The 19,603-nt window shown below is 33.7% G+C and overlaps 1 protein-coding gene across 1 annotated transcript in view; it reads right to left on the bottom strand.

Annotated features, from left to right (window-relative positions):
- The window catches only part of LOC127718035 (low-density lipoprotein receptor-related protein 2-like), a 178,434-nt gene that overhangs the window by 32,465 nt on the left and 126,366 nt on the right, over positions 1 to 19,603 (bottom strand). Inside the window, exons 57-67 of the mRNA XM_052223930.1 lie at positions 18,771 to 18,893; positions 15,753 to 15,875; positions 15,190 to 15,321; positions 14,499 to 14,757; positions 13,482 to 13,613; positions 8,493 to 8,663; positions 7,683 to 7,906; positions 2,967 to 3,212; positions 1,990 to 2,229; positions 1,723 to 1,848; positions 541 to 786 (exon numbers count right to left, since the gene is read on the bottom strand). Of these exons, the coding sequence (XP_052079890.1) occupies positions 541 to 786; positions 1,723 to 1,848; positions 1,990 to 2,229; positions 2,967 to 3,212; positions 7,683 to 7,906; positions 8,493 to 8,663; positions 13,482 to 13,613; positions 14,499 to 14,757; positions 15,190 to 15,321; positions 15,753 to 15,875; positions 18,771 to 18,893 (2,022 nt within the window). The remainder of the gene's footprint in view (positions 1 to 540; positions 787 to 1,722; positions 1,849 to 1,989; positions 2,230 to 2,966; positions 3,213 to 7,682; positions 7,907 to 8,492; positions 8,664 to 13,481; positions 13,614 to 14,498; positions 14,758 to 15,189; positions 15,322 to 15,752; positions 15,876 to 18,770; positions 18,894 to 19,603) is intronic.

Below are 19,603 nucleotides of genomic sequence, written 5' to 3'. Positions count from 1 at the left end.
GGGAGTTAGTGTGACAAGTCCTGCACTCGTTGTGATGTAACTATTTAGTTATGCTCGATAGCCTGAACAGATTTTTTACTAGCTTTATAATAGACTTTTATAAAACTGCTTTAGTTACAATTTGTCAGAATTTTTTTAAAAAGAAATATGATACAGTTATACAATATGCTATTCCTATGAGGTATGGGTTGGTTTTGCTTATTGTTGAAAGCTGTACAGTGACCTATAGTTTCTTATATCTACATCATTTGGTCTCTGGTGGAGAATTGTCTCACTAGAAATCATACCACATCTTCTTACTTTTATATGAGTTTGATGGTCTAACAAAGTGTAATACAGTTAAAACTATAAAGGTCACCTAATCTCTTAATCAAAAACTTGTCTTATCAGGTCATCTTCTTGTTTTTCCAGTATTGCAATACCTATACATTCTGAGCCTAAAGCCAAAGGGCATATCATTTATAAGGTCAGTTTTCTCAACTCCTGATGGTGACCTTTATATACAGGTTTTACTGTATACCAAAGAGGTACTATACTTACAACACATAGTCTTGTCTTCATCACTACCATCTGGGCAGTCATTGTCAAAATCACATCTCCATCGTATGGGGATACATTTCTTATCTTTGCAAGTGAAATCTCCCGTCTCGTGACATGGTGGACAATTCTCATCTTTTTCATCAGAATTGTCACGGCAGTCATCTTGTCCGTTACATCTCTGCCAATCGGGAATGCAGCGATAGTTACTTTCACATTTCCACCAACCATCAGGACATGTTCTGTTTGCTAGAAATCAAGATGTTTAAATTAGATTCAAATTTTTGGAAATATTGTATTTAATTGTTCAATTGGATTTTCCAAAATGAAAAATTTCATCATTTATGCCAGAGCATACAGATAACTTAATTATTTCTACAGTACAAAATGTATTACAAAATATTGCATAAAAAGGTTCACTTGTTTTTCTTAAATTTATAATAAAAGAATAAAAATTTCATCATTTAGATGTGTCAGAACATTCAATTATATGGTTATTTCCCATGTTTTTAACGTCTTCATAATATATTGTAAACCCTCTGCCTTTTCCTAATGTTATGGTTATGTATTTCAAAGTTTTGCCCAATAACTCCTATATTTCTTCATTTCAAACAATGATTCACGACTCAATACATTTTATTTTAGACATTTAAGATACTTATTTTTTCAATAATGTTGATGTAAGAGATGCATTGAGGATAATAAATAAGGCTAAAATATCTATGGGTTATAATTTTAGATAAACTAAATATAATAAAAAAAATCTTTTTATATCTTGTCATAACCACAATCCTGTCGTCTTTTCCTAGATTGCGACATTATTGAAAGTGACATATAGCAGGTTTTTTTACTAACTTGAGCAACATAATCCGTGCCACATGTAGAGCAGGAATGTTTTTACTGATTTCACCTCCAGTTTTTGGTGGTGTTTCATTTTACATAGTCTTTAGTTTTCCATATAGTGTTCTGTTATTTGCAATGGTGTTGTCTGTTTTTATTGGACTTATGATTTTTTATTGCCTCCTTGGTTCTTTTTTATTATTTTTTTTTATTTATTGAAGAAAATTGAACATAGGACAAAGAAGTGGTCCAAACAGACAAATGTCAATACCAATACCAAGTTAACCACACAAATGGCATGGGGTTTCAAAATGGTGCCGTGACCAGGTATATTATGTATCTTACCACACTTCCATTCTTTTTTCTCATCAGAATTATCACCACAATCATCATCAAAATCACATTTCCAAGCTTCTGGTATACATTTACCATTGTCACATGTGAATTTACTTGGGTCACATGTCTGGTTACCTAAAACAGAAATCATGTGATCACAACATACAGGTATATATTTACAATTGACACATGTGAATTTCGTCTCCATCGCACACCCATCCTTGTGGTATGCATTTATTATTACCACAATAACCTCCCCTTTAACAAGCTACTTACCACAATGAGCACCCAGTTCTTCACTATTGTCACCACAATCATCGTCTCCATCGCACACCCATCCTTGTGGTATACATTTATTATTGCCACACTTAAACTGCCAGCTATAACAGGCTCTGTCAGCACAGTTCTCCTCATCACTGCCATCCCCACAATCATCCACCAGGTCACACACTCTGAATGCATAGGTACAGTTATTGTTCTTACATTGGAACTGTCCTGGGGCACACTCATTGACAGCTAAAAATAGAATTATACATTATTTTTTTTTTAAAGTGAAACAAATTGACCAGTATATCAAGAAGTTATTTTTTGCAAACACAGTGGGTAGGAAAATTTTATAACTGGATAGCTACATTCATTTTGTAAACTGTATTTCAGTATCCTTCCGAACTAAGACTTCAAAAAGGTCCTGCCTATATTTACAGATCCCTTACACCATTAAAGAGTAACAAGTCTTATCTAGACCTCAATTTAGCCAATATAAAATATAAGTAGATGTAGTATGGTGGCCAAGGAAACTGGTTTCACCAGAAACCAAATGACTTAAAAGGTTAGCAAGGGTTTTGTCTATTTTTTTCTATTCTGTAAATCACATCCTGAATTTTATGACCAGTGGCTGATTGTTAGAGCTATTTTCCTAATGCTTGTAGGTTAAAGGTTTGGTTGGATTGCTTGCTTTGGTTGTATAAATGTTTGTTTAAGCATTGTAATTAAGATTGACATCTGCAATCAATAGATAGGCAGGGCATCAGCTTGTATACATTATATTTAAATGTTATTGGATGTTAAGTATAAAGCAGAGTATGATGTTTACAAGGTGAAGCCCCGCCTATCTATTAATTGCAGATGTCAATCTTAATTACAATGCTTGAGCAAGCATTTATGCAAACAAAGCAAGTAAGCCAACCAAACCTTTAAACTACAAGCATTAGAAAATAGCTCTAAAATAAAAGTAAGAAAACTGTAGCACTTACGACAAGTCTCTGGTTCGTCAGAGTTATCTTTGCAGTCTTTTTCTCCATCACACTTCCAAACATTAGGTATACAACGATCGTCAGATATACCACATCTAAACTGTGACGAGGTACAGTTAGCTATACATGTCTTGTTATCTGAGGCCATGTTGAAATAGTCTGGACATCGACAGGTGAAGGATCCATCAGGTGAGATCAAACAAAGATGGCTGCATCCGCCATTGTTATCTCCGCAAGGATTAGCCCCTGAAAAATGTAAACAATTTATATTAAAAAAAAATTAGAAAAAACAAGTGAATCTGTGAGCTACTGCTCACTAATGATACCCTCGCCCTGCTAAAAGTATAAGGTAAGCAGGAAGTTGTTGAGTGATGAATCTGAAAATGCATCACACGGTAAAGCCGACTCATATAAACCCTGAAACCAAATTTCAGAAATCCTTGTAATAAAGTTCCTGAGAAAGATGTGATGAAAAATATTCATGGGACTGACGGATGGACTGACCAATGGACGGACGGACAGACAGAGGTAAAATAGTATACCCCCACTTTTTTAAAGCGAGGGTATAATAAGAAAAATTTAATGTGATTTATTATGTAGTGAAAAAACGAATTCTTCACTTTAAAAACACCGACTAGGATTGCCAGTTTCATATCGAAGGATGGTGGTTCTCTCAGGGCACTCCAAATTCTTCCACCAATAAATAGCCAATAGTGCTGAAGGCAGTATGAAATACCAATCAATCAATTAATCAATTAAAGATATTGTACCATTAGCTATTTGACCAACTGAATACTTGTCATTACATATAAGTGAAAGTTTTTCCAGGTATTTCAGGATGGGCTGTTCCACCATTTATTGCATGGGAGGCCCTTTTTGAAGACCCCAACAAGCCATAAAATAATTTTTTTAAATTTTATTTATAATTCTTACAAAATTCTAAGGAAAATGCTACCCATGTTTAATTAATTGGAGTGCATGCCATTCCGCCCACCCAATAAATTTTGGAACAGCACTTAGCAGTATTGGTTGTTCCAGAAAATACTATGTCCCTCCCAGGGAAGGCATTTTTTTTTAATTTTATGTGGGTACCGTAGATACTCGCTTAATAGTCGATCCTACTATAAGTCGGGGTCCCTTTTCAGCTCCAAATTCTAAGGATTTAGTCTTGACCCTCGTATAAGTCGGGACAAAATTTGGGCATTTTTTTTTTCAGCTGACAGTAACTGAACGCCGGTAAAACCAATGCAAATCCAGGAATAATATTCATTTCTGCATTAATGTTTGTTTGGTTTGAATTTAGTTGATGCTCATCATGATAATTTATATTGCTGTTAATAATAAAGATGTATTCATTTCTCTTGTTTTGTTCACTGTTCAAATGTCAGATTAGCCATGTGTTGTTTACGTAATGCATCAATGATTTTGTAGGGTATGACTAACAACCTATTGTTTGAGAAAAGCGAATATAAACCAATTTGAACCTGAAAAATTTAAAGTCAATCAACACTTGATGAAAATATTTTTCACAGCATACATAACTCGGTGTTAAATGAGCATGAACACTTCATAATTCTTATTATATTGTGATGATTAAAGGATTAAAAAAATTAAGTGAAGCTAATCAATATATTAAAATAACTAACTCCAACTCATTAGTGTCATCTGTTTACCTATCACTGATAGTTTTCACACCTTTAGTGAATACAACTCTTTGTCTCTTAATTGGGGTTATCAATGGATTATATTGGCTTGTCAATCAATTTTGTAATTTTTGTTTACCTGAGACACTATAATGAATAATATTTTGATTTTGGGAATGAATCTTAAAATTATTTTTTGATTATTATATGATTTATAAGCATTGAATTGATATCATGATATCACAATAATGACACAATAACTCCGCTGAAAACATCCTTTCACATATTTGGTACATTGTTATCTCCTTTTCATTTTTGGTTCTTGGCTCTTCTTTTGGGTTTATAGGAAAACCATGTGACCATGAAAATCAATACACAAACCGGAAACGGTAGAATTTCAACACGAATTTGCAGAAAATGTTTACCAAAGAACAAATAAAACACAAAGACAGTATTGAAGTCATTTATTTTCAACAAAAACTTTTTATTTATTGATTTATGTAGGTTTGGCAATCAAAAACGTAGTTTTGACCAGGAAATTCACTCCTGACCACTTTTCTCAAGCTTGGATTTTTCCTCTGGTCGCTAGATCTCGTCTATTAGTCGCCCCCCCTCTCTGGATTATGAATTTTACTCCCAATTTTCCGACTAATAAGCGAGTAGGAACGGTAGTTGTAATTGAAATACCAAAATGCAAAGGGGTGTTGTTCTAATTCATTTTTATTTCTGTGATTGGTTGGGGTAAAAAAAAAGTTCCGTCCCTGGGGGGGACATAGTATTTTCTGGAACAGCCCTATATATACCAACAGGTTTGGTCTGAAATGTGGGCCCAAACAATTCAAATGAGAAAATCAACAGCTTGATTTATGCTAATAAAATAAATGAAAAGCAAATGAAAAAAAAAAATGAATTACAGGCTTCTGCCCTGGGACATGCACATATTAAATGGGTCAGGGTTAAGTGTTCATTATTCATTCTTCCTGTTTCATGGTTTTGTTCAAAGCATTAAATGAACAGTAAAATATTTGTGTAGGGTAAATTTAGGGGTAAAATGTCTCTCACTATATATAATTAGGTACTGTTATTTACGGATGATGCAGAAATTTTTCTAGTATACAACATTTTGAAGGGATGAATTATAGTAAGGTTTCTACAGTACCTTACATGTCTAGTTGAATCAACTTATCTTGTTAGTTTTCTGTCTAATTAAGGTGCACAACACATCTCTTAACATCTGCATTTAGGAGACAGACTAGATTTTGTAGGATTGAGTGATTTGCTGTTGTGTGTTTTAACCGTAAATTTGACACTAGATTTTGTAGAATTGAGTGATTTGCTGTTGTGTGTTTTAACTGTAAATTTGACACTAGATTTTGTAGAATTGAGTGATTTGCCGTTGTGTGTTTTAACCGTAAATTTGACACTAGATTTTGTAGAATTGAGTGATTTGCCGTTGTGTGTTTTAACTATAAATTTGACACTAGATTTTGTAGAATTGAGTGATTTGCTGTTGTGTGTTTTAACCGTAAATTTGACACTAGATTTTGTAGAATTGAGTGATTTGCTATTGTTTGTTTTAACTGTAAATTTGACACTAGATTTTGTAGAATTGAGTGATTTGCTGTTGTGTGTTTTAACTATAAATTTGACACTAGATTTTGTAGAATTGAGTGATTTGCCGTTGTGTGTTTTAACTATAAATTTGACACCAGATTTTGTAGAATTGAGTGATTTGCCGTTGTGTGTTTTAACTGTAAATTTGACACTAGATTTTGTAGGATTGAGTGATTTGCTGTTTTAACCGTAAATTTGACACTAGATTTTGTAGGATTGAGTGATTTGCTATTGTGTGTTTTAACCGTAAATTTGACACTAGATTTTGTAGAATTGAGTGATTTGCTGTTGTGTGTTTTAACCGTAAATTTGACACTAGATTTTGTAGAATTGAGTGATTTGCTGTTGTGTGTTTTAACCGTAAATTTGACACTAGATTTTGTAGGATTGAGTGATTTGCCGTTGTTTGTTTTAACTGTAAATTTGACACTAGATTTTGTAGGATTGAGTGATTTGCTGTTGTGTGTTTTAACCGTAAATTTGACACTAGATTTTGTAGAATTGAGTGATTTGCTGTTGTGTGTTTTAACTGTAAATTTGACACTAGATTTTGTAGGATTGAGTGATTTGCTGTTTTTGTTTTAACTGTAAATTTGACACTAGATTTTGTAGGATTGAGTGATTTGCTGTTGTTTGTTTTAACTGTAAATTTGACACTAGATTTTGTAGGATTGAGTGATTTGCTGTTGTTTGTTTTAACTGTAAAGGAGTAGGTAAGGGCCGATTTTGGCCTCAAATTTCAAGTTCATCTTACGAAAGATTATAGACACTTTTTAAACACTTAAGTGTCTATTTCAATTGATTCGATTAGTTTATGTGAAAGATTTTAACTGATTTAGTCATTAAAAAACGCGCCGATTCAAGCTTAAATATGAAAAATCTATCAAATATGCCAAAAAACGTCACTTTTCAGATGGTTTTTGTCAAAAATGAAAGTGGCCGCATCCGTGTTCATCCTCAACCTTTATATATATTATGTATTATCATCAAATGCAACTTACATTTCAATATTATGAATGAACACGAATGCGGCCACTTTCATTTAAGACGAAAACCGTCTAAAATTTAACTAAAATGCTAAAATTTTGAAGATTTCAGTAATTTAGCATGACTTAATGATGTTAGTACCCGATATATGTGCATTGTATTGTAAAAAACAGCCCATATTTATGTAGCAGAAGCATTCTTCTGTACAATAAATAGCTTAAAGATTACATTTTCACAATTTTGTAAAACTGCTATATTTTGGGGCCAAAAAGGGGTCTTACTGAACCTACTCCTTTGACCCTAGGTTTTGTAAGATTTAGTGATTTGCTGTTGTGTGTTTTAACCGAAACTTTGACTTACATATGTATATTCATTGGTCTATGAGAGGGACATAATTCTGTAGTATTAGGTGATTTACTGTGTGATTTGCATCATGATTTTCTGCAGCAGTGTTTATGTAGATTTGACTTACACAGTGGCTGTTTAAGAGGATGATACACATGTATATCCATTGGTCTATGAGGTAGTCTCTGTATGACTGTATGGTTGGCCCCGGTGTACTTATTAGCCTTTTCTACAGACAGATGATTCCAATCAGTCCAATAGACCCAGTCTTCAAATATTGTCATGGCAAAGGGATGAGGGACTTTCCCCTGCAGAACAATGTGTCGATTCTTTCCATCCAAATCAGAGAACCTGAAATATAAGTGATTTTTATAAATGTTATGTTAACCAGGCATCTTTTCCCATTCAATATGTTAGAAAAAACATGTGTTGTTTATCTTACTGTTAGGATATGCTTGTGAAATAAATCAAACTCTAAAAGTAAAGAAGAGAAAAGAACTAATGCTTAATTTTTAGTATGAGAAGATAGTTTTTCCCAGATCAGAACATTTTCCAAATATGATAATAAAACCTATCCTCTATATATATCAGATGGTATTCAAATTTCGACTGTGGATGAAATGTTTGAAAAAAAATCATTTCATTTCTATATATAGAATAGAAAAAAATGGCATAAAAAAGAATACAGAATTGAAGACCACCCCATCCAAACCCTTAATAAATTCTTCCCTACTCTGCAAGAATCCTAAAGTCAGATGAAGAAAAAGTCAGATTTTTTTGTTTAAATGATGATATTAAATCCTGTAATTTGTATACCAGTACAAACCCTTTCCTTCAACCCTGCTTAGTTGGGGTATAATTAAAAGATTAACCAACAATAATAAATCCCTTTACTTCTTTACCTAAAAGTAATTAAGTTTTTTGAAATATTACTCACTCTATAAAATCCAGATGAGCATCTCCCCACCATAACCTATCTGTTTCATAATCAATAGCCAGAGCATTAGGCCAGCCCATCTTTTCTTTGATAATTCTGGTAGCATTAGACCCGTCCATTCCAATACGTCCTATGTATGGGGATAAGTTCCAGTCAGTCCAATATAGATACCTGAAACAAAAATAATACTTTGGATTCATTTATTTTCGGAACTATTTTATCAAAATAGAGTATTAATACATAATACGTTTTGGAATGCTGGTCAGTAGTTACTTGGGGACACTCGCATGTCTAGGTTTTTAACCAATCAGCAATGGGGTTTCCCAGTCACTGCCGCATGTGCTTCTCGTTTACTAATTGTTTTTCGAGATCATACTAATTAACCAATGAGATTCATAGCTAATTTTGAATTAACCAACCAGCGCTTAATTAGCCGGGCTTTTGTTTTATGCACACAGGCTCAACTATTCCTAAAGCAACGCTTGCTTGCAGCAGCCATTATTATTTTACTGGGAAAATATTTTCTTTATTATGATCGTAAATTATCGTCATATAATGGATTTATCAATTTCGTATTGGATATGGACACAAAATTATGCAAACGTTTAGCCACGATGTCCAAGAATACATACATGTGCGCGGTACAAGTAAAAACAGTCCGACGAAAATCTATAATTTGTATATAGCTGGACTTTGCATCATCGTGTTATGTCTGCTTATTCCTTTGATACCTTCAAAGCTGTGCGTCTTACATCCATGATGCCACCAACTCGTCAGTGAGACGGGATTGACATTAGTATAACTTTCCATGTTTGCCGTGTGACTGTCTGTACATTAGCGTTTATGTATGCATAATATTCTCAGCGGAATATAAATTTAAAATATGTCTAACGACGAAGAGATCACATTTATGGCCTCTTCCGACAAACAATCTGACAAAGTAAGAACATGAGTCGGCGTCATGAAGCTTAGCGAAGATACCACAAATACAATCCTGGAGCTAGGATTTGAAAACATGGAAGCTGTGTCGTTAATTGAGGCCGACGATTTGGCGGAGACAAATATGCCAATTGGGCAAAGAAAACTGTTGTTAAGGGCGGTTGAGAAGACTTTCCGAAAGGACATAAGTGCCGAGACAGTGGACATGGCAGCGCCGAAACGTAGGACATGCGCACAGGGAGAAAGCGAGCACGGACATGCTTCCGGTGTAAATAAAGATGGCGGCGCCCACAGATTAATTCAAGATGGCGGCGCCCATAGTTTATTCGAAGATGGCGGCAACAAACAAGACGACGGCTATATCCAGGCAGTGCTTCAGCAGTTAGCAGTCAGTCAGAAACAACATGAACATTCACCTGATCCCATTGGCGGTAGTTATAACCCGAATGCAGTTTCTATGAACACTGTCAATTCTAATATATCTTGGCAAGACCCTCAAATTTATTTAAAATCTGCTAACATAGACTGTAAAATAGTGTACAATGACATTTCAGACTTTGTTTCCTATGATATAGGGGGGACCAGCATGTCTGAGGAGCGCCTTATTTCAGATACTTCAGGGGGGCAACTGGTTTTTAAATCTGGCCCTTTAAGGCCCAAACTTGAGTCCCTGTCTTTGTGTCAGTGGTCGAGGGCAAATTTATCTATCATGTACAAGTTATTAAGCACAGGAGAACTGACACAGACACAGGTTCTTGACTATCTATCCTATACCATGAGATTTTATCATTTAGTTTCATCATGTGAATTTGTGTCGGTGCTGTTTTTTGATAGGGAATACCGCAGACTCCAAAAACAGCACAATTTTAGATGGGGCACTGACATCCCTCATTTACAGTCAGTTTATCTTCGGCCAAAAGCCATATACACTAAACCTCAGGCATCTGGTCCATCTGTTAAGTTTTCACCTAAGCAACAACAGGATAATTCTAAATATGCATCTCATTCTGCAGAAGGTGTTGAAATTTGTAGGAAGTTCAACAGTAGGAAAGGTTGCTTGTTACAACACTGTCGCTATGCACACATTTGTGCTATCCAGGGGTGTGGTGCGGAACACCAAGCATTTGCTCATTCAAAAAACTGGGTATAATGGTAAAGCCAGTGCGTGACCTTGTTTATACTGTTTGTGGCAAGAGGAACTTAAAAATGATTCTGATAAAGAATTTCTTTTAAATGGCATAAAAAATGGGTTTGACATTGTTCAGGATATAAATTTGGCCCCACTTAACATTTCAGCAAAAAATCATCCTTCGGCACATATTTCAAGTCCTTTATACGATAAAGCTCATCAATAAATTTTAATTGAAATTGAAAATGGGAATTATGAGTTGGCAACGTCCACACCAAAAATTATCAGTCCTTTAGGTGTCATTTCAAAACCAGATGGGGGTGTAAGGATAATTCATGATTGCAGTAGACCCATAGGGTCAGCTGTTAATGATTTTGCAGGGGATATGGATAAGCAAAAATTTCAATCTGTTGATGATGCAGCAAAATTAGTGACAAAAAATTGTTTCATGTCCAAAGTTGATTTAAAATCTGCCTACAGATCTGTGGGTATCAGTCGCAGTAGTCAACAGGTAACAGGTTTACAGTGGACTTTCCCTGACGGTCAGACACATATTTTTATAGATAAAAAATTACCTTTTGGCTCTAAATTAGCACCTGGTATTTTCCATAGACTTTCACAGGCTATTCGCCGCATGATGTCACGCAGAGGCTTTACCATTATAGCATATTTAGATGATTTTTTCATTTGCGAAAGCACTAAGCAGCGCTGCGCACATGGCCTAAGGGTTTTAATTTACTTGCTGTGCAAGTTAGGCTTTGCAATAAGTTGGTCCAAGGTCTTGGACCCATGCCAGAAATTAGTATTTTTAGGTGTGGAGATAGACTCCACAACATTCGAATTAAGATTACCTAGTACAAAACTAGAGCAGTTAAGGCAAGATTTGGCAGATTTTCAGCAGCGCAAGCATGTTTCTAAGAAACAACTGCAGTCCCTGGCGGGAGAAATTAAACTGGGCTTCTTCAGTGGTTCGCGGCGGAAGAGTTTTTCTTCGGAGAATCATTGATGGCATTACGAAGCTTAAGCATGATTGGCACAAAATGCGCTTATGCGGGGATATTTTGCATGATATTCATTGGTGGTACAATTTCATATCCACTTTTAATGGGAAATCCTTCTTACTTAACACTGATCCTGTCACCTCAGTTTATACTGATGCTTGCAAAACAGGTGCAGGTGGAGTTTTTGGTACTGATTGGTTTTATGTAAATTGGAAAGAGGATTTCCCATTTGTGCAAACTTTGCATATTAATGAGCAAGAAGCATTTGCAGTGGCTTTGGCGGCCAAGCGTTGGGCTAAATGTTGGCAAAATAAGCGTGTATATATTTATTGTGATAATTCATCAACTGTTGGTTGTATTAATAAGTGTACCTCTAAGAACAAACTTTTGATGTCATTTTTGCGCGAATTGTTTTGGCTGTCTGCTACTAACAATTTTCAACTTGTTGCAATTCATCTGCCAGGGAAGCAGAATGATATGGCTGATGCCGTTTCACGGTTGCATGAGTTAAAGCAATGTCAATTTTTTTCTGAAAGAATGCCTACCTACTCCTTTGTTTGTGCATCACCTTGTTTCTCATATGTCATGTCACTCTCTTCGTTTTCTTTTATTTAAGCTCACAGGCACACTTTGATATAGTGTTAATTTTCAGAAGTAACTTGTGCTGAATTCAGGCTCATGAATTCTTGCAACACTTTTCTTTGTCTTAGAATAAGTGTTATATACCATCAAAAAACTTTGTTTATTGAATAGGGTACCATGCCTGTCTTTCTATATTCAGCATGTCATGCATGTATTTGTTATTACCAGGCTTCCAATTGCATGAACCTAATCTCCTACTGTATCACAGGTTTGGATTATTTTGGAGTACCACAGTTTTTCAACTTGATTTTGCTTTCTTTGTAAATATGTTTATTGCTTTATTGATATGCAAAGAAAATATTAAACTGTGATTCTTTCTCCCAAACCTGTGTCTGTTTACTTTATTCCTTATACTATGACCAGTTGGCATTTCTTGGTCCCTTTACTGAACTCTGATAAGTGTAAATCAGGTGCCTTTATCTGCACTGTAACTCTTCAGCATTCGGTCAGGGCACCAAAGACATAGCAGACTGGTTATTGGTACAACTGACATATACACAGCATATAATAAGGGAGGATCTGGGTGGGACAGTGTTATGAATTAATCTTGATAACAATTTTTGTGGATTAAGGATAAATTATACTTTCATGGATATTGGATTTCATGGTTTTGCCAAATAATGTTGAAAAGCCTAAATAAAATTTTTACTTTGTTGAACATTTAAATTTGTGGATCGCTTATACCCTACTTTTGAGTCAGAAGAAAATTAAGGGTATTTTTATTTCATACAGTAATACCTAAAGTTCTGGTTTCATAATGTCAACCAATTAAATTCACATAAATAGCATGTTAAAATTTAAAATTACTAATTTGGAACTTACAATAACATCTATTGATGATTGTCTGGCACTGAACACAAATTCATGACCAGTATAATTTTAAAGATCAGTAAAAACATACTTTTTTCTATCACCTTGCACTTTGAAGACTTGACTGTAGTTTTCTACAGCACTAGGTTAAAATTTCGGACCAGTTGAACAGTTTGGTTTGATTAAACAAATAGCAATTGGGTCAAAATGTTGAATGAACTGCAATAGGTGGAGAGCAACACTTTCTGTTAGTCAAGTCACAGTAATACAGAACTCTGTTAGACTTACCCAAATCTAGAAAAAGTAAATATACATTTTTTACCCTGTCTTTCAACTACAATCAACAATCATTTGATTTCTTGCTAACCTAATTCTAAGAATATTAAATAAACTCTCTTTGGATGATTATAGAATACACATTTTCTAAATACTAATTTCTATGTCTGTCAAATACAGTTTTTAACCTACCCATTTCTAGGATCAGCCACCAAAGCTCTGGGACTTTTCAGAAAACTGCCTTTCATTAATGTTAGTTGACTTGTGCCATTCAATTCTACTACAAACATAGAGGACTTGCGACTGTCCACCCAGTATACTTTCCTGTAAAGGTAAAGATGGTACCATTACTAAACACAGCAATTTCAAGACTAAAAGAGCTGGAAACATCTGTCAGTCCAAACAATCAAGTGTCAAAAATACTTCTTTCTAATGCATCCTTTTTATAATAGATTAGAACTATGTAAAACAAGTGATTCCCATTAAAAAGGATTGATTGAAACTTATTTATAATGTCTATTCTTTAGAAAATGTTAACAATATCTTGTAATATTTAATGGATTGATATCTTAAAAAACTTTAAGCAAATATTTTTCAAAATATAGTGACAACGATAATAACTTTTTTTCTTACCGTCTTTAGGTGTGTATAAAACGCACTCATGCATAGTACGCACCCCCTTTTTCACCCTTGAAACTTGATAAAAAAGTTTCTTCTTATGGTAAACATGTAGGGATTTTCTGGGAAAATCCACACTTGAAACTTGGTAAAATGTGTCCATTGAAAATGATTTCTTTTTCGGAGACAAATTGAACTCCAGTCCTGGTTGATTACAGGATAATGAAAATATTATTGCAGAATAAATAATTTAGCGAACAATGTTTGATTCTTTATTGTTTCCAGGGATGTGTTGATTGAGAACAACAGGAAGTGTTATATTGGGAAGTTGTTTAAATGCAAATTGTAGTCGGTGAATCTTGTACTGAATACAGACCAGTGTAGCCATACCTAATATGCACCCCCCTTTTCAGAAATCATTCATAGGGTAAAAACCAGCATACTATACACACCTAAAAATGGTAAATAGGATGTATATCAAATTCATATTTTTTTTTTTGTAATGATTTTGTTGGTCTCTGTTCAACTTTTAGATTATATTCTCCCTTTTTTTCATCGTAGAAGGAACAAAGGTCATTAATCTCTACATACCTTCCAACCCAGTCAAGTGCCATCCCTTCAGCTCCCATCAGCCCATGTCTAACTATCACCTCCTCTCCAGAACCGTTCAGAAATATCCTGAACATTCTTTTCTTCTTAATGTCAATAAAGTACAGTCTGTCGTCCATGTAGTCGTAATCAAGTGCCACAACACTATCGTATCCCTGGGTCAATCTATGGTACTGTGATCCATCTGTTGATATCTCACGTATGTAATACTTGTTGGTGAAAATAACCCATGGTGTTATATCTATTGGAGTTTAAATAAAGCAATACACTTTTACTATCAACATGGAATATCATACAATTAGTGAATCAATATTTAGACTTTTGTATATGTGTAAAACTAAAAATTTAACTCTTTTTAAGACATTTTGGCAAGAAAAGATGCATAGAAGATTCTATAAAGCAGTTTATTTTTTCCGCAAGATTAAATTTAGCTATTTCAAGGGTTAAACCTGTTGGCGAGATTTTTGTTTTTTGCGTTTTTCTTTAACACCTCTCTTTAAAATCATCCTTAAAGTTCAAAATTAAGCAAAGGGAGCAATTTTGCTATTTTATCTTAATCGCAGAATAAGCAATAATAAAACCCTCCGAAAAGTTTCAACTTTACATTATATAATTCAGTAGAAATTTCAATCATTTATGAATTCAATTGCAAATACATGTATATAGAACTTACTATCAACTTTTTTACAATGTCTTTCATCGTGAGTCCTCTCGTAACCATCATTACATTTACAGACATAACTACCGTGGGTGTTTATACATTTCTGACTGCATGATCCTGCTATCTCATTACATTCATTTAAATCTGGAGAGAAAGAAAGGTGTGAAATCAAACACTTAATCAAGTATTTAGTGATTGCTCAATATTCCATATATAAATCTAAATAAATGTAATCATTATATATTTTTATTTTATTTTTGAAAATGTGTGTTCTGATGTTATGATGCCATACTTGTTGTATACCAAAAAAGGCACTAGAATTGCACAATTGCACAACAAATCCAAAAATAAACTGTTACGTTCAAATTCATTCTCGATAAAAATAAATGAAAGAGGTTTTCTTACTATTCAACAAGTTTCTTAAAACTTATCTAAGGCAACTAACAGCAAACAAATATTATAATGTTCAATCACTCATCAACAATGAATTAAGGCCATTATGTGTTATATGTTACAAATATGAAAATATAAAGCAACCTTTCTATATATTAATTTTTTTTAACTGCATAGTATACCTTGACAATTTTTCTTGTCCTTCATAAGTTTATATCCAGGGTTACACTGACATTCAAAACCAGTAGGCTTATCCATACATTTCTGTTGACAACCATGGAAAGGGCTGTTACACTCGTTTATATCTGAAATACAAAAAAATACACAACCATGGAAGGGGCTGTTAAACTCATTTATATCTGAAATGCAAAAAAATACACAACAATGGAAAGGGCTGTTACACTCATTTATATCTGAAATACAAAAAATACACAACCATGGAAATGGCTATTACACTTATTTATATCTGAAATACAAAAAATACACAACCACGGAAAGGACTGTTAAACTCATTTATATCTGAAATACAAAAAATACACAACCATGGAAAGGGCTATTACACTCATTTATATCTGAAATACAAAAAATACACAACCATGGAAAGGGCTGTTACACTCATTTATATCTGAAATACAAAAAATACACAACCATGGAAAGGGCTGTTACACTCATTTATTACTGAAATACACAACCATGGAAAGGGCTGTTACACTCATTTATATCTGAAATACACAACCATGGAAAGGGCTGTTACACTCATTTATTACTGAAATACACAACCATGGAAAGGGCTGTTACACTCATTTATTACTGAAATACACAACCATGGAAAGGGCTGTTACACTCATTTATATCTGAAATACACAACCATGGAAAGGGCTGTTACACTCATTTATATCTGAATACAAACAAGAATGTGTCCATAGAACACAGATGCCCCAGTCGCACTATCATTTTCTATGTTCAGTGGACCGTGAAATTGGGGTCAAAACTCTAATTTGGCATTAAAATTAGAAAGATCATATCATTGGTAACATGTGTACTAAGTTTCAAGTTGATTATGTTGATTGGACTTCAACTTCATCAAAAACTACCTTGACCAAAAACTTTAACCTGAAGCGGGACAGACCAGTGTTCTCCCCAGAAATTTTGGATAGCATCACATTTGGCGTAAAAAAATAAACTGTTTTTTTTTTCAATGTCATTTGACGCGTCGCGGCGATGCTCTATTTCCTTTATGTTATATATGTTTATATTATTCAATTCATAACTGAGAATACAATTAAACTTTAACCATGATAACAGTTGTTTCAGTTTATGTTTTCTATATTCATTTCTAGTTACAGAATTATTTTTTTCCTCTTGGGCCAAAAAAAAATATATGTGTGGTTCCAGTTACCCTACCTACTCAACTAAATGAATGAATGAATAGTTTATTATAGTACAACCTGTATATATACAATACTAAATATCTAGCAAAAAAAAAAGAACTGGTTTTTATATAAAAAGGGAAGAGAAAGTATCATATAGCAATAAAATTTCTATTAAAAAACATTTTTCTTTATAATGTCTATGAAATTCATTGTTTCATGGTACTCAATGAATTAGTCCCAGTTGTTTCTTTATATCAAAATGATATATATTTTTAACAAAGTTAAGCTACTTTAGTCAGTATATTTCAATGTATTTTCAAAAAGAATACTTTTAGCAAAGATATTTAATAAATAGTCTGTTAATGTGTGTGGAATGCGTAGTTTTTTGTGATCATTTTTTTCTGTCTACTGTGCCATTTGTGCATCTGTAGTTATTATCGTAAAAATGCGGAATTTTGTCATATCTGGTCCGGTTCCAATCCGTAGTTTACACAAATATGTCAATGGCGGCGGAAGAAAAATTTACGAAAATAAACAATGTTTGACAAGAGATTGGGAATGAATAGGACGCTTTTAATGCATTAAATGGATGAAACATTAACTAAAGCCAATTATGATCTCTTTCTAAAGAAGTATCAAACTTATTTAACTCAAAATCAAAATGTTTAATATACGCTCTCGATTAACTAGTACTAGTAGTACAGGAAATGAAAAAGTAATTTTTTAAAAGTTGTAAAAATATACGACCTAACCTCTTTTCTAAAGAGAGAAATCGTTTGTATCTTTGTATTTGGATTATGCAAACATAGATTTCGAATTGTTTTTTCGATTTTCTGATTACATTTTCTCCATGTCGAAATTTGCGATTGGACCACGTGGTATTAGTCATGTCACACCTCCAAGTGTCAGCTTGGGGTATTTGTATCCATTCAGTTATCAGCCACAGGGCAATTAACACCTATTTAATCACTCTAAATTGCCTCTATTGTCCGACTTCAAGGGATTACAATTAAAGGTGATATAATTTTTATGATCACAAGCAGCAATTAGATGAAAGTTCAAAATTTAGGACATGGTTTTGCTATATGGAGACAAGAAAAATAGCATCCTCAAAATAATTATAGCGTCGCGGAAATTATTATAGCATCACGGGAAAAAAATATAGCGTCTCGGTGCCGCGACGCTAAAACGGCCTGGGGAGAACACTGCAGACGGACAGACAGCTGGACGAACGGATGCACAGACTAGAAAACATAATGCCCCTACTACTATCGTATGTGTGGCGTAAAAATACACAACCATGAAAAGGTCTGTTACATTCATTAATATCTGAAATACATGAAAAGATCCATAAAAAATAAACAACCATGGAAATTAAGGTCTGTTATACTCATTTCTATCTAAAATCTAAATTTAAAATGCTGCAGTTACTACAAATGTCTGTATTACCTTGAGGTAATCTAATATGAGTATCCAAATTTCAATTTTAAGAAAGGAAGGTTGAAATTTATCGTGATAAGGAAAGTTAAAATTATGTACATGTATCTATCCAAAAATTATGTAGGATATCATAATGCATCAATAAGTTATATCATTTGTAATATTTTCAATTTTGACATGTGCCTGGGTGAAAAGCATTTTATAATAAATATAAAACATAATAAATAAAGAAGAATGTGTCTGAGGACACATATGCCCCTGCTCAAGCTTGCTTATAATATGTGAAAATATTTTTGGGACGGACGGAAAGATGAATGGTCAAGGGTAACACTTAATGCCCCCTTTGCCTAGCGCCTGGGGGCATAACAAAGAAGGGAGATAACTCACTACAATGTCTCTCATCAGATTTATCATCACAGTCTAGTTCCCTGTTACACACCAAGGTTTGGTTGATACATCCACCAGAACCACAGTGGAACTCATCTCCTGGACATAGTGGTTTGGTAGATGCTGAAAAATAAAATTATCAAATATATATTTAAAATTAAATATACATTTTTGGTTGCTTGATAATTTAAATTCATAACATTGAAAAAATGTTTCTCATTATTAATAAAAATATTGACTTTACAAAACATAAGCAAAATATATAGCCATGTTCATCTCAAGCCTGTAAGCCTTCTCAATCAAATAAATGTATTTGAAAAGTTTGTATTAAATTAGAGATCACCTAACCTGAGTACTGTAAACAGGGAAAATTTCAAGGCAGTTTTATTTTTGCTATTTTCTTGGTAAGAGTGGAAACGCGAAAAATAAAACTTCTGCGAATATTTCAAGGAGAACTGATTCAAAGAATGAAGACCATCTATCAACATATACCAATAGGATTATGTATATAGGGCCAATGTATAATAACAGTTTTTTCAGACCACAGATCTATATCACAAATTAAAACTTTATTGATTAAGGCAGTGTAAGAAACCAAAATCTTTAACTAATGACAGTCAAATTAATATTAAACCTATTTTAAGGAACTGGAAATTATTGATATATATAAACATCACTCAATTAGCATACCTGTCAACCTCTGAAACTGAAAATGCAGGTCATAATAAATCGCGAAATAAAGATGGCGCGAAAATTTCCCAGTTTACAGTATCGGAAATTTCAAAGTCTTGTTAAAGAAGATTGAAATTAATGTTATGATACTGAAAAATATC

Source organism: Mytilus californianus, unplaced genomic scaffold (assembly GCF_021869535.1).
Source record: "Mytilus californianus isolate M0D057914Y unplaced genomic scaffold, xbMytCali1.0.p SCAF_10, whole genome shotgun sequence".
NCBI lineage: Eukaryota > Metazoa > Mollusca > Bivalvia > Mytilida > Mytilidae > Mytilus > Mytilus californianus.
The sequence above is the reverse complement of the archived record's forward strand: the minus strand, read 5'-3'. Positions and strand labels throughout refer to the sequence as shown.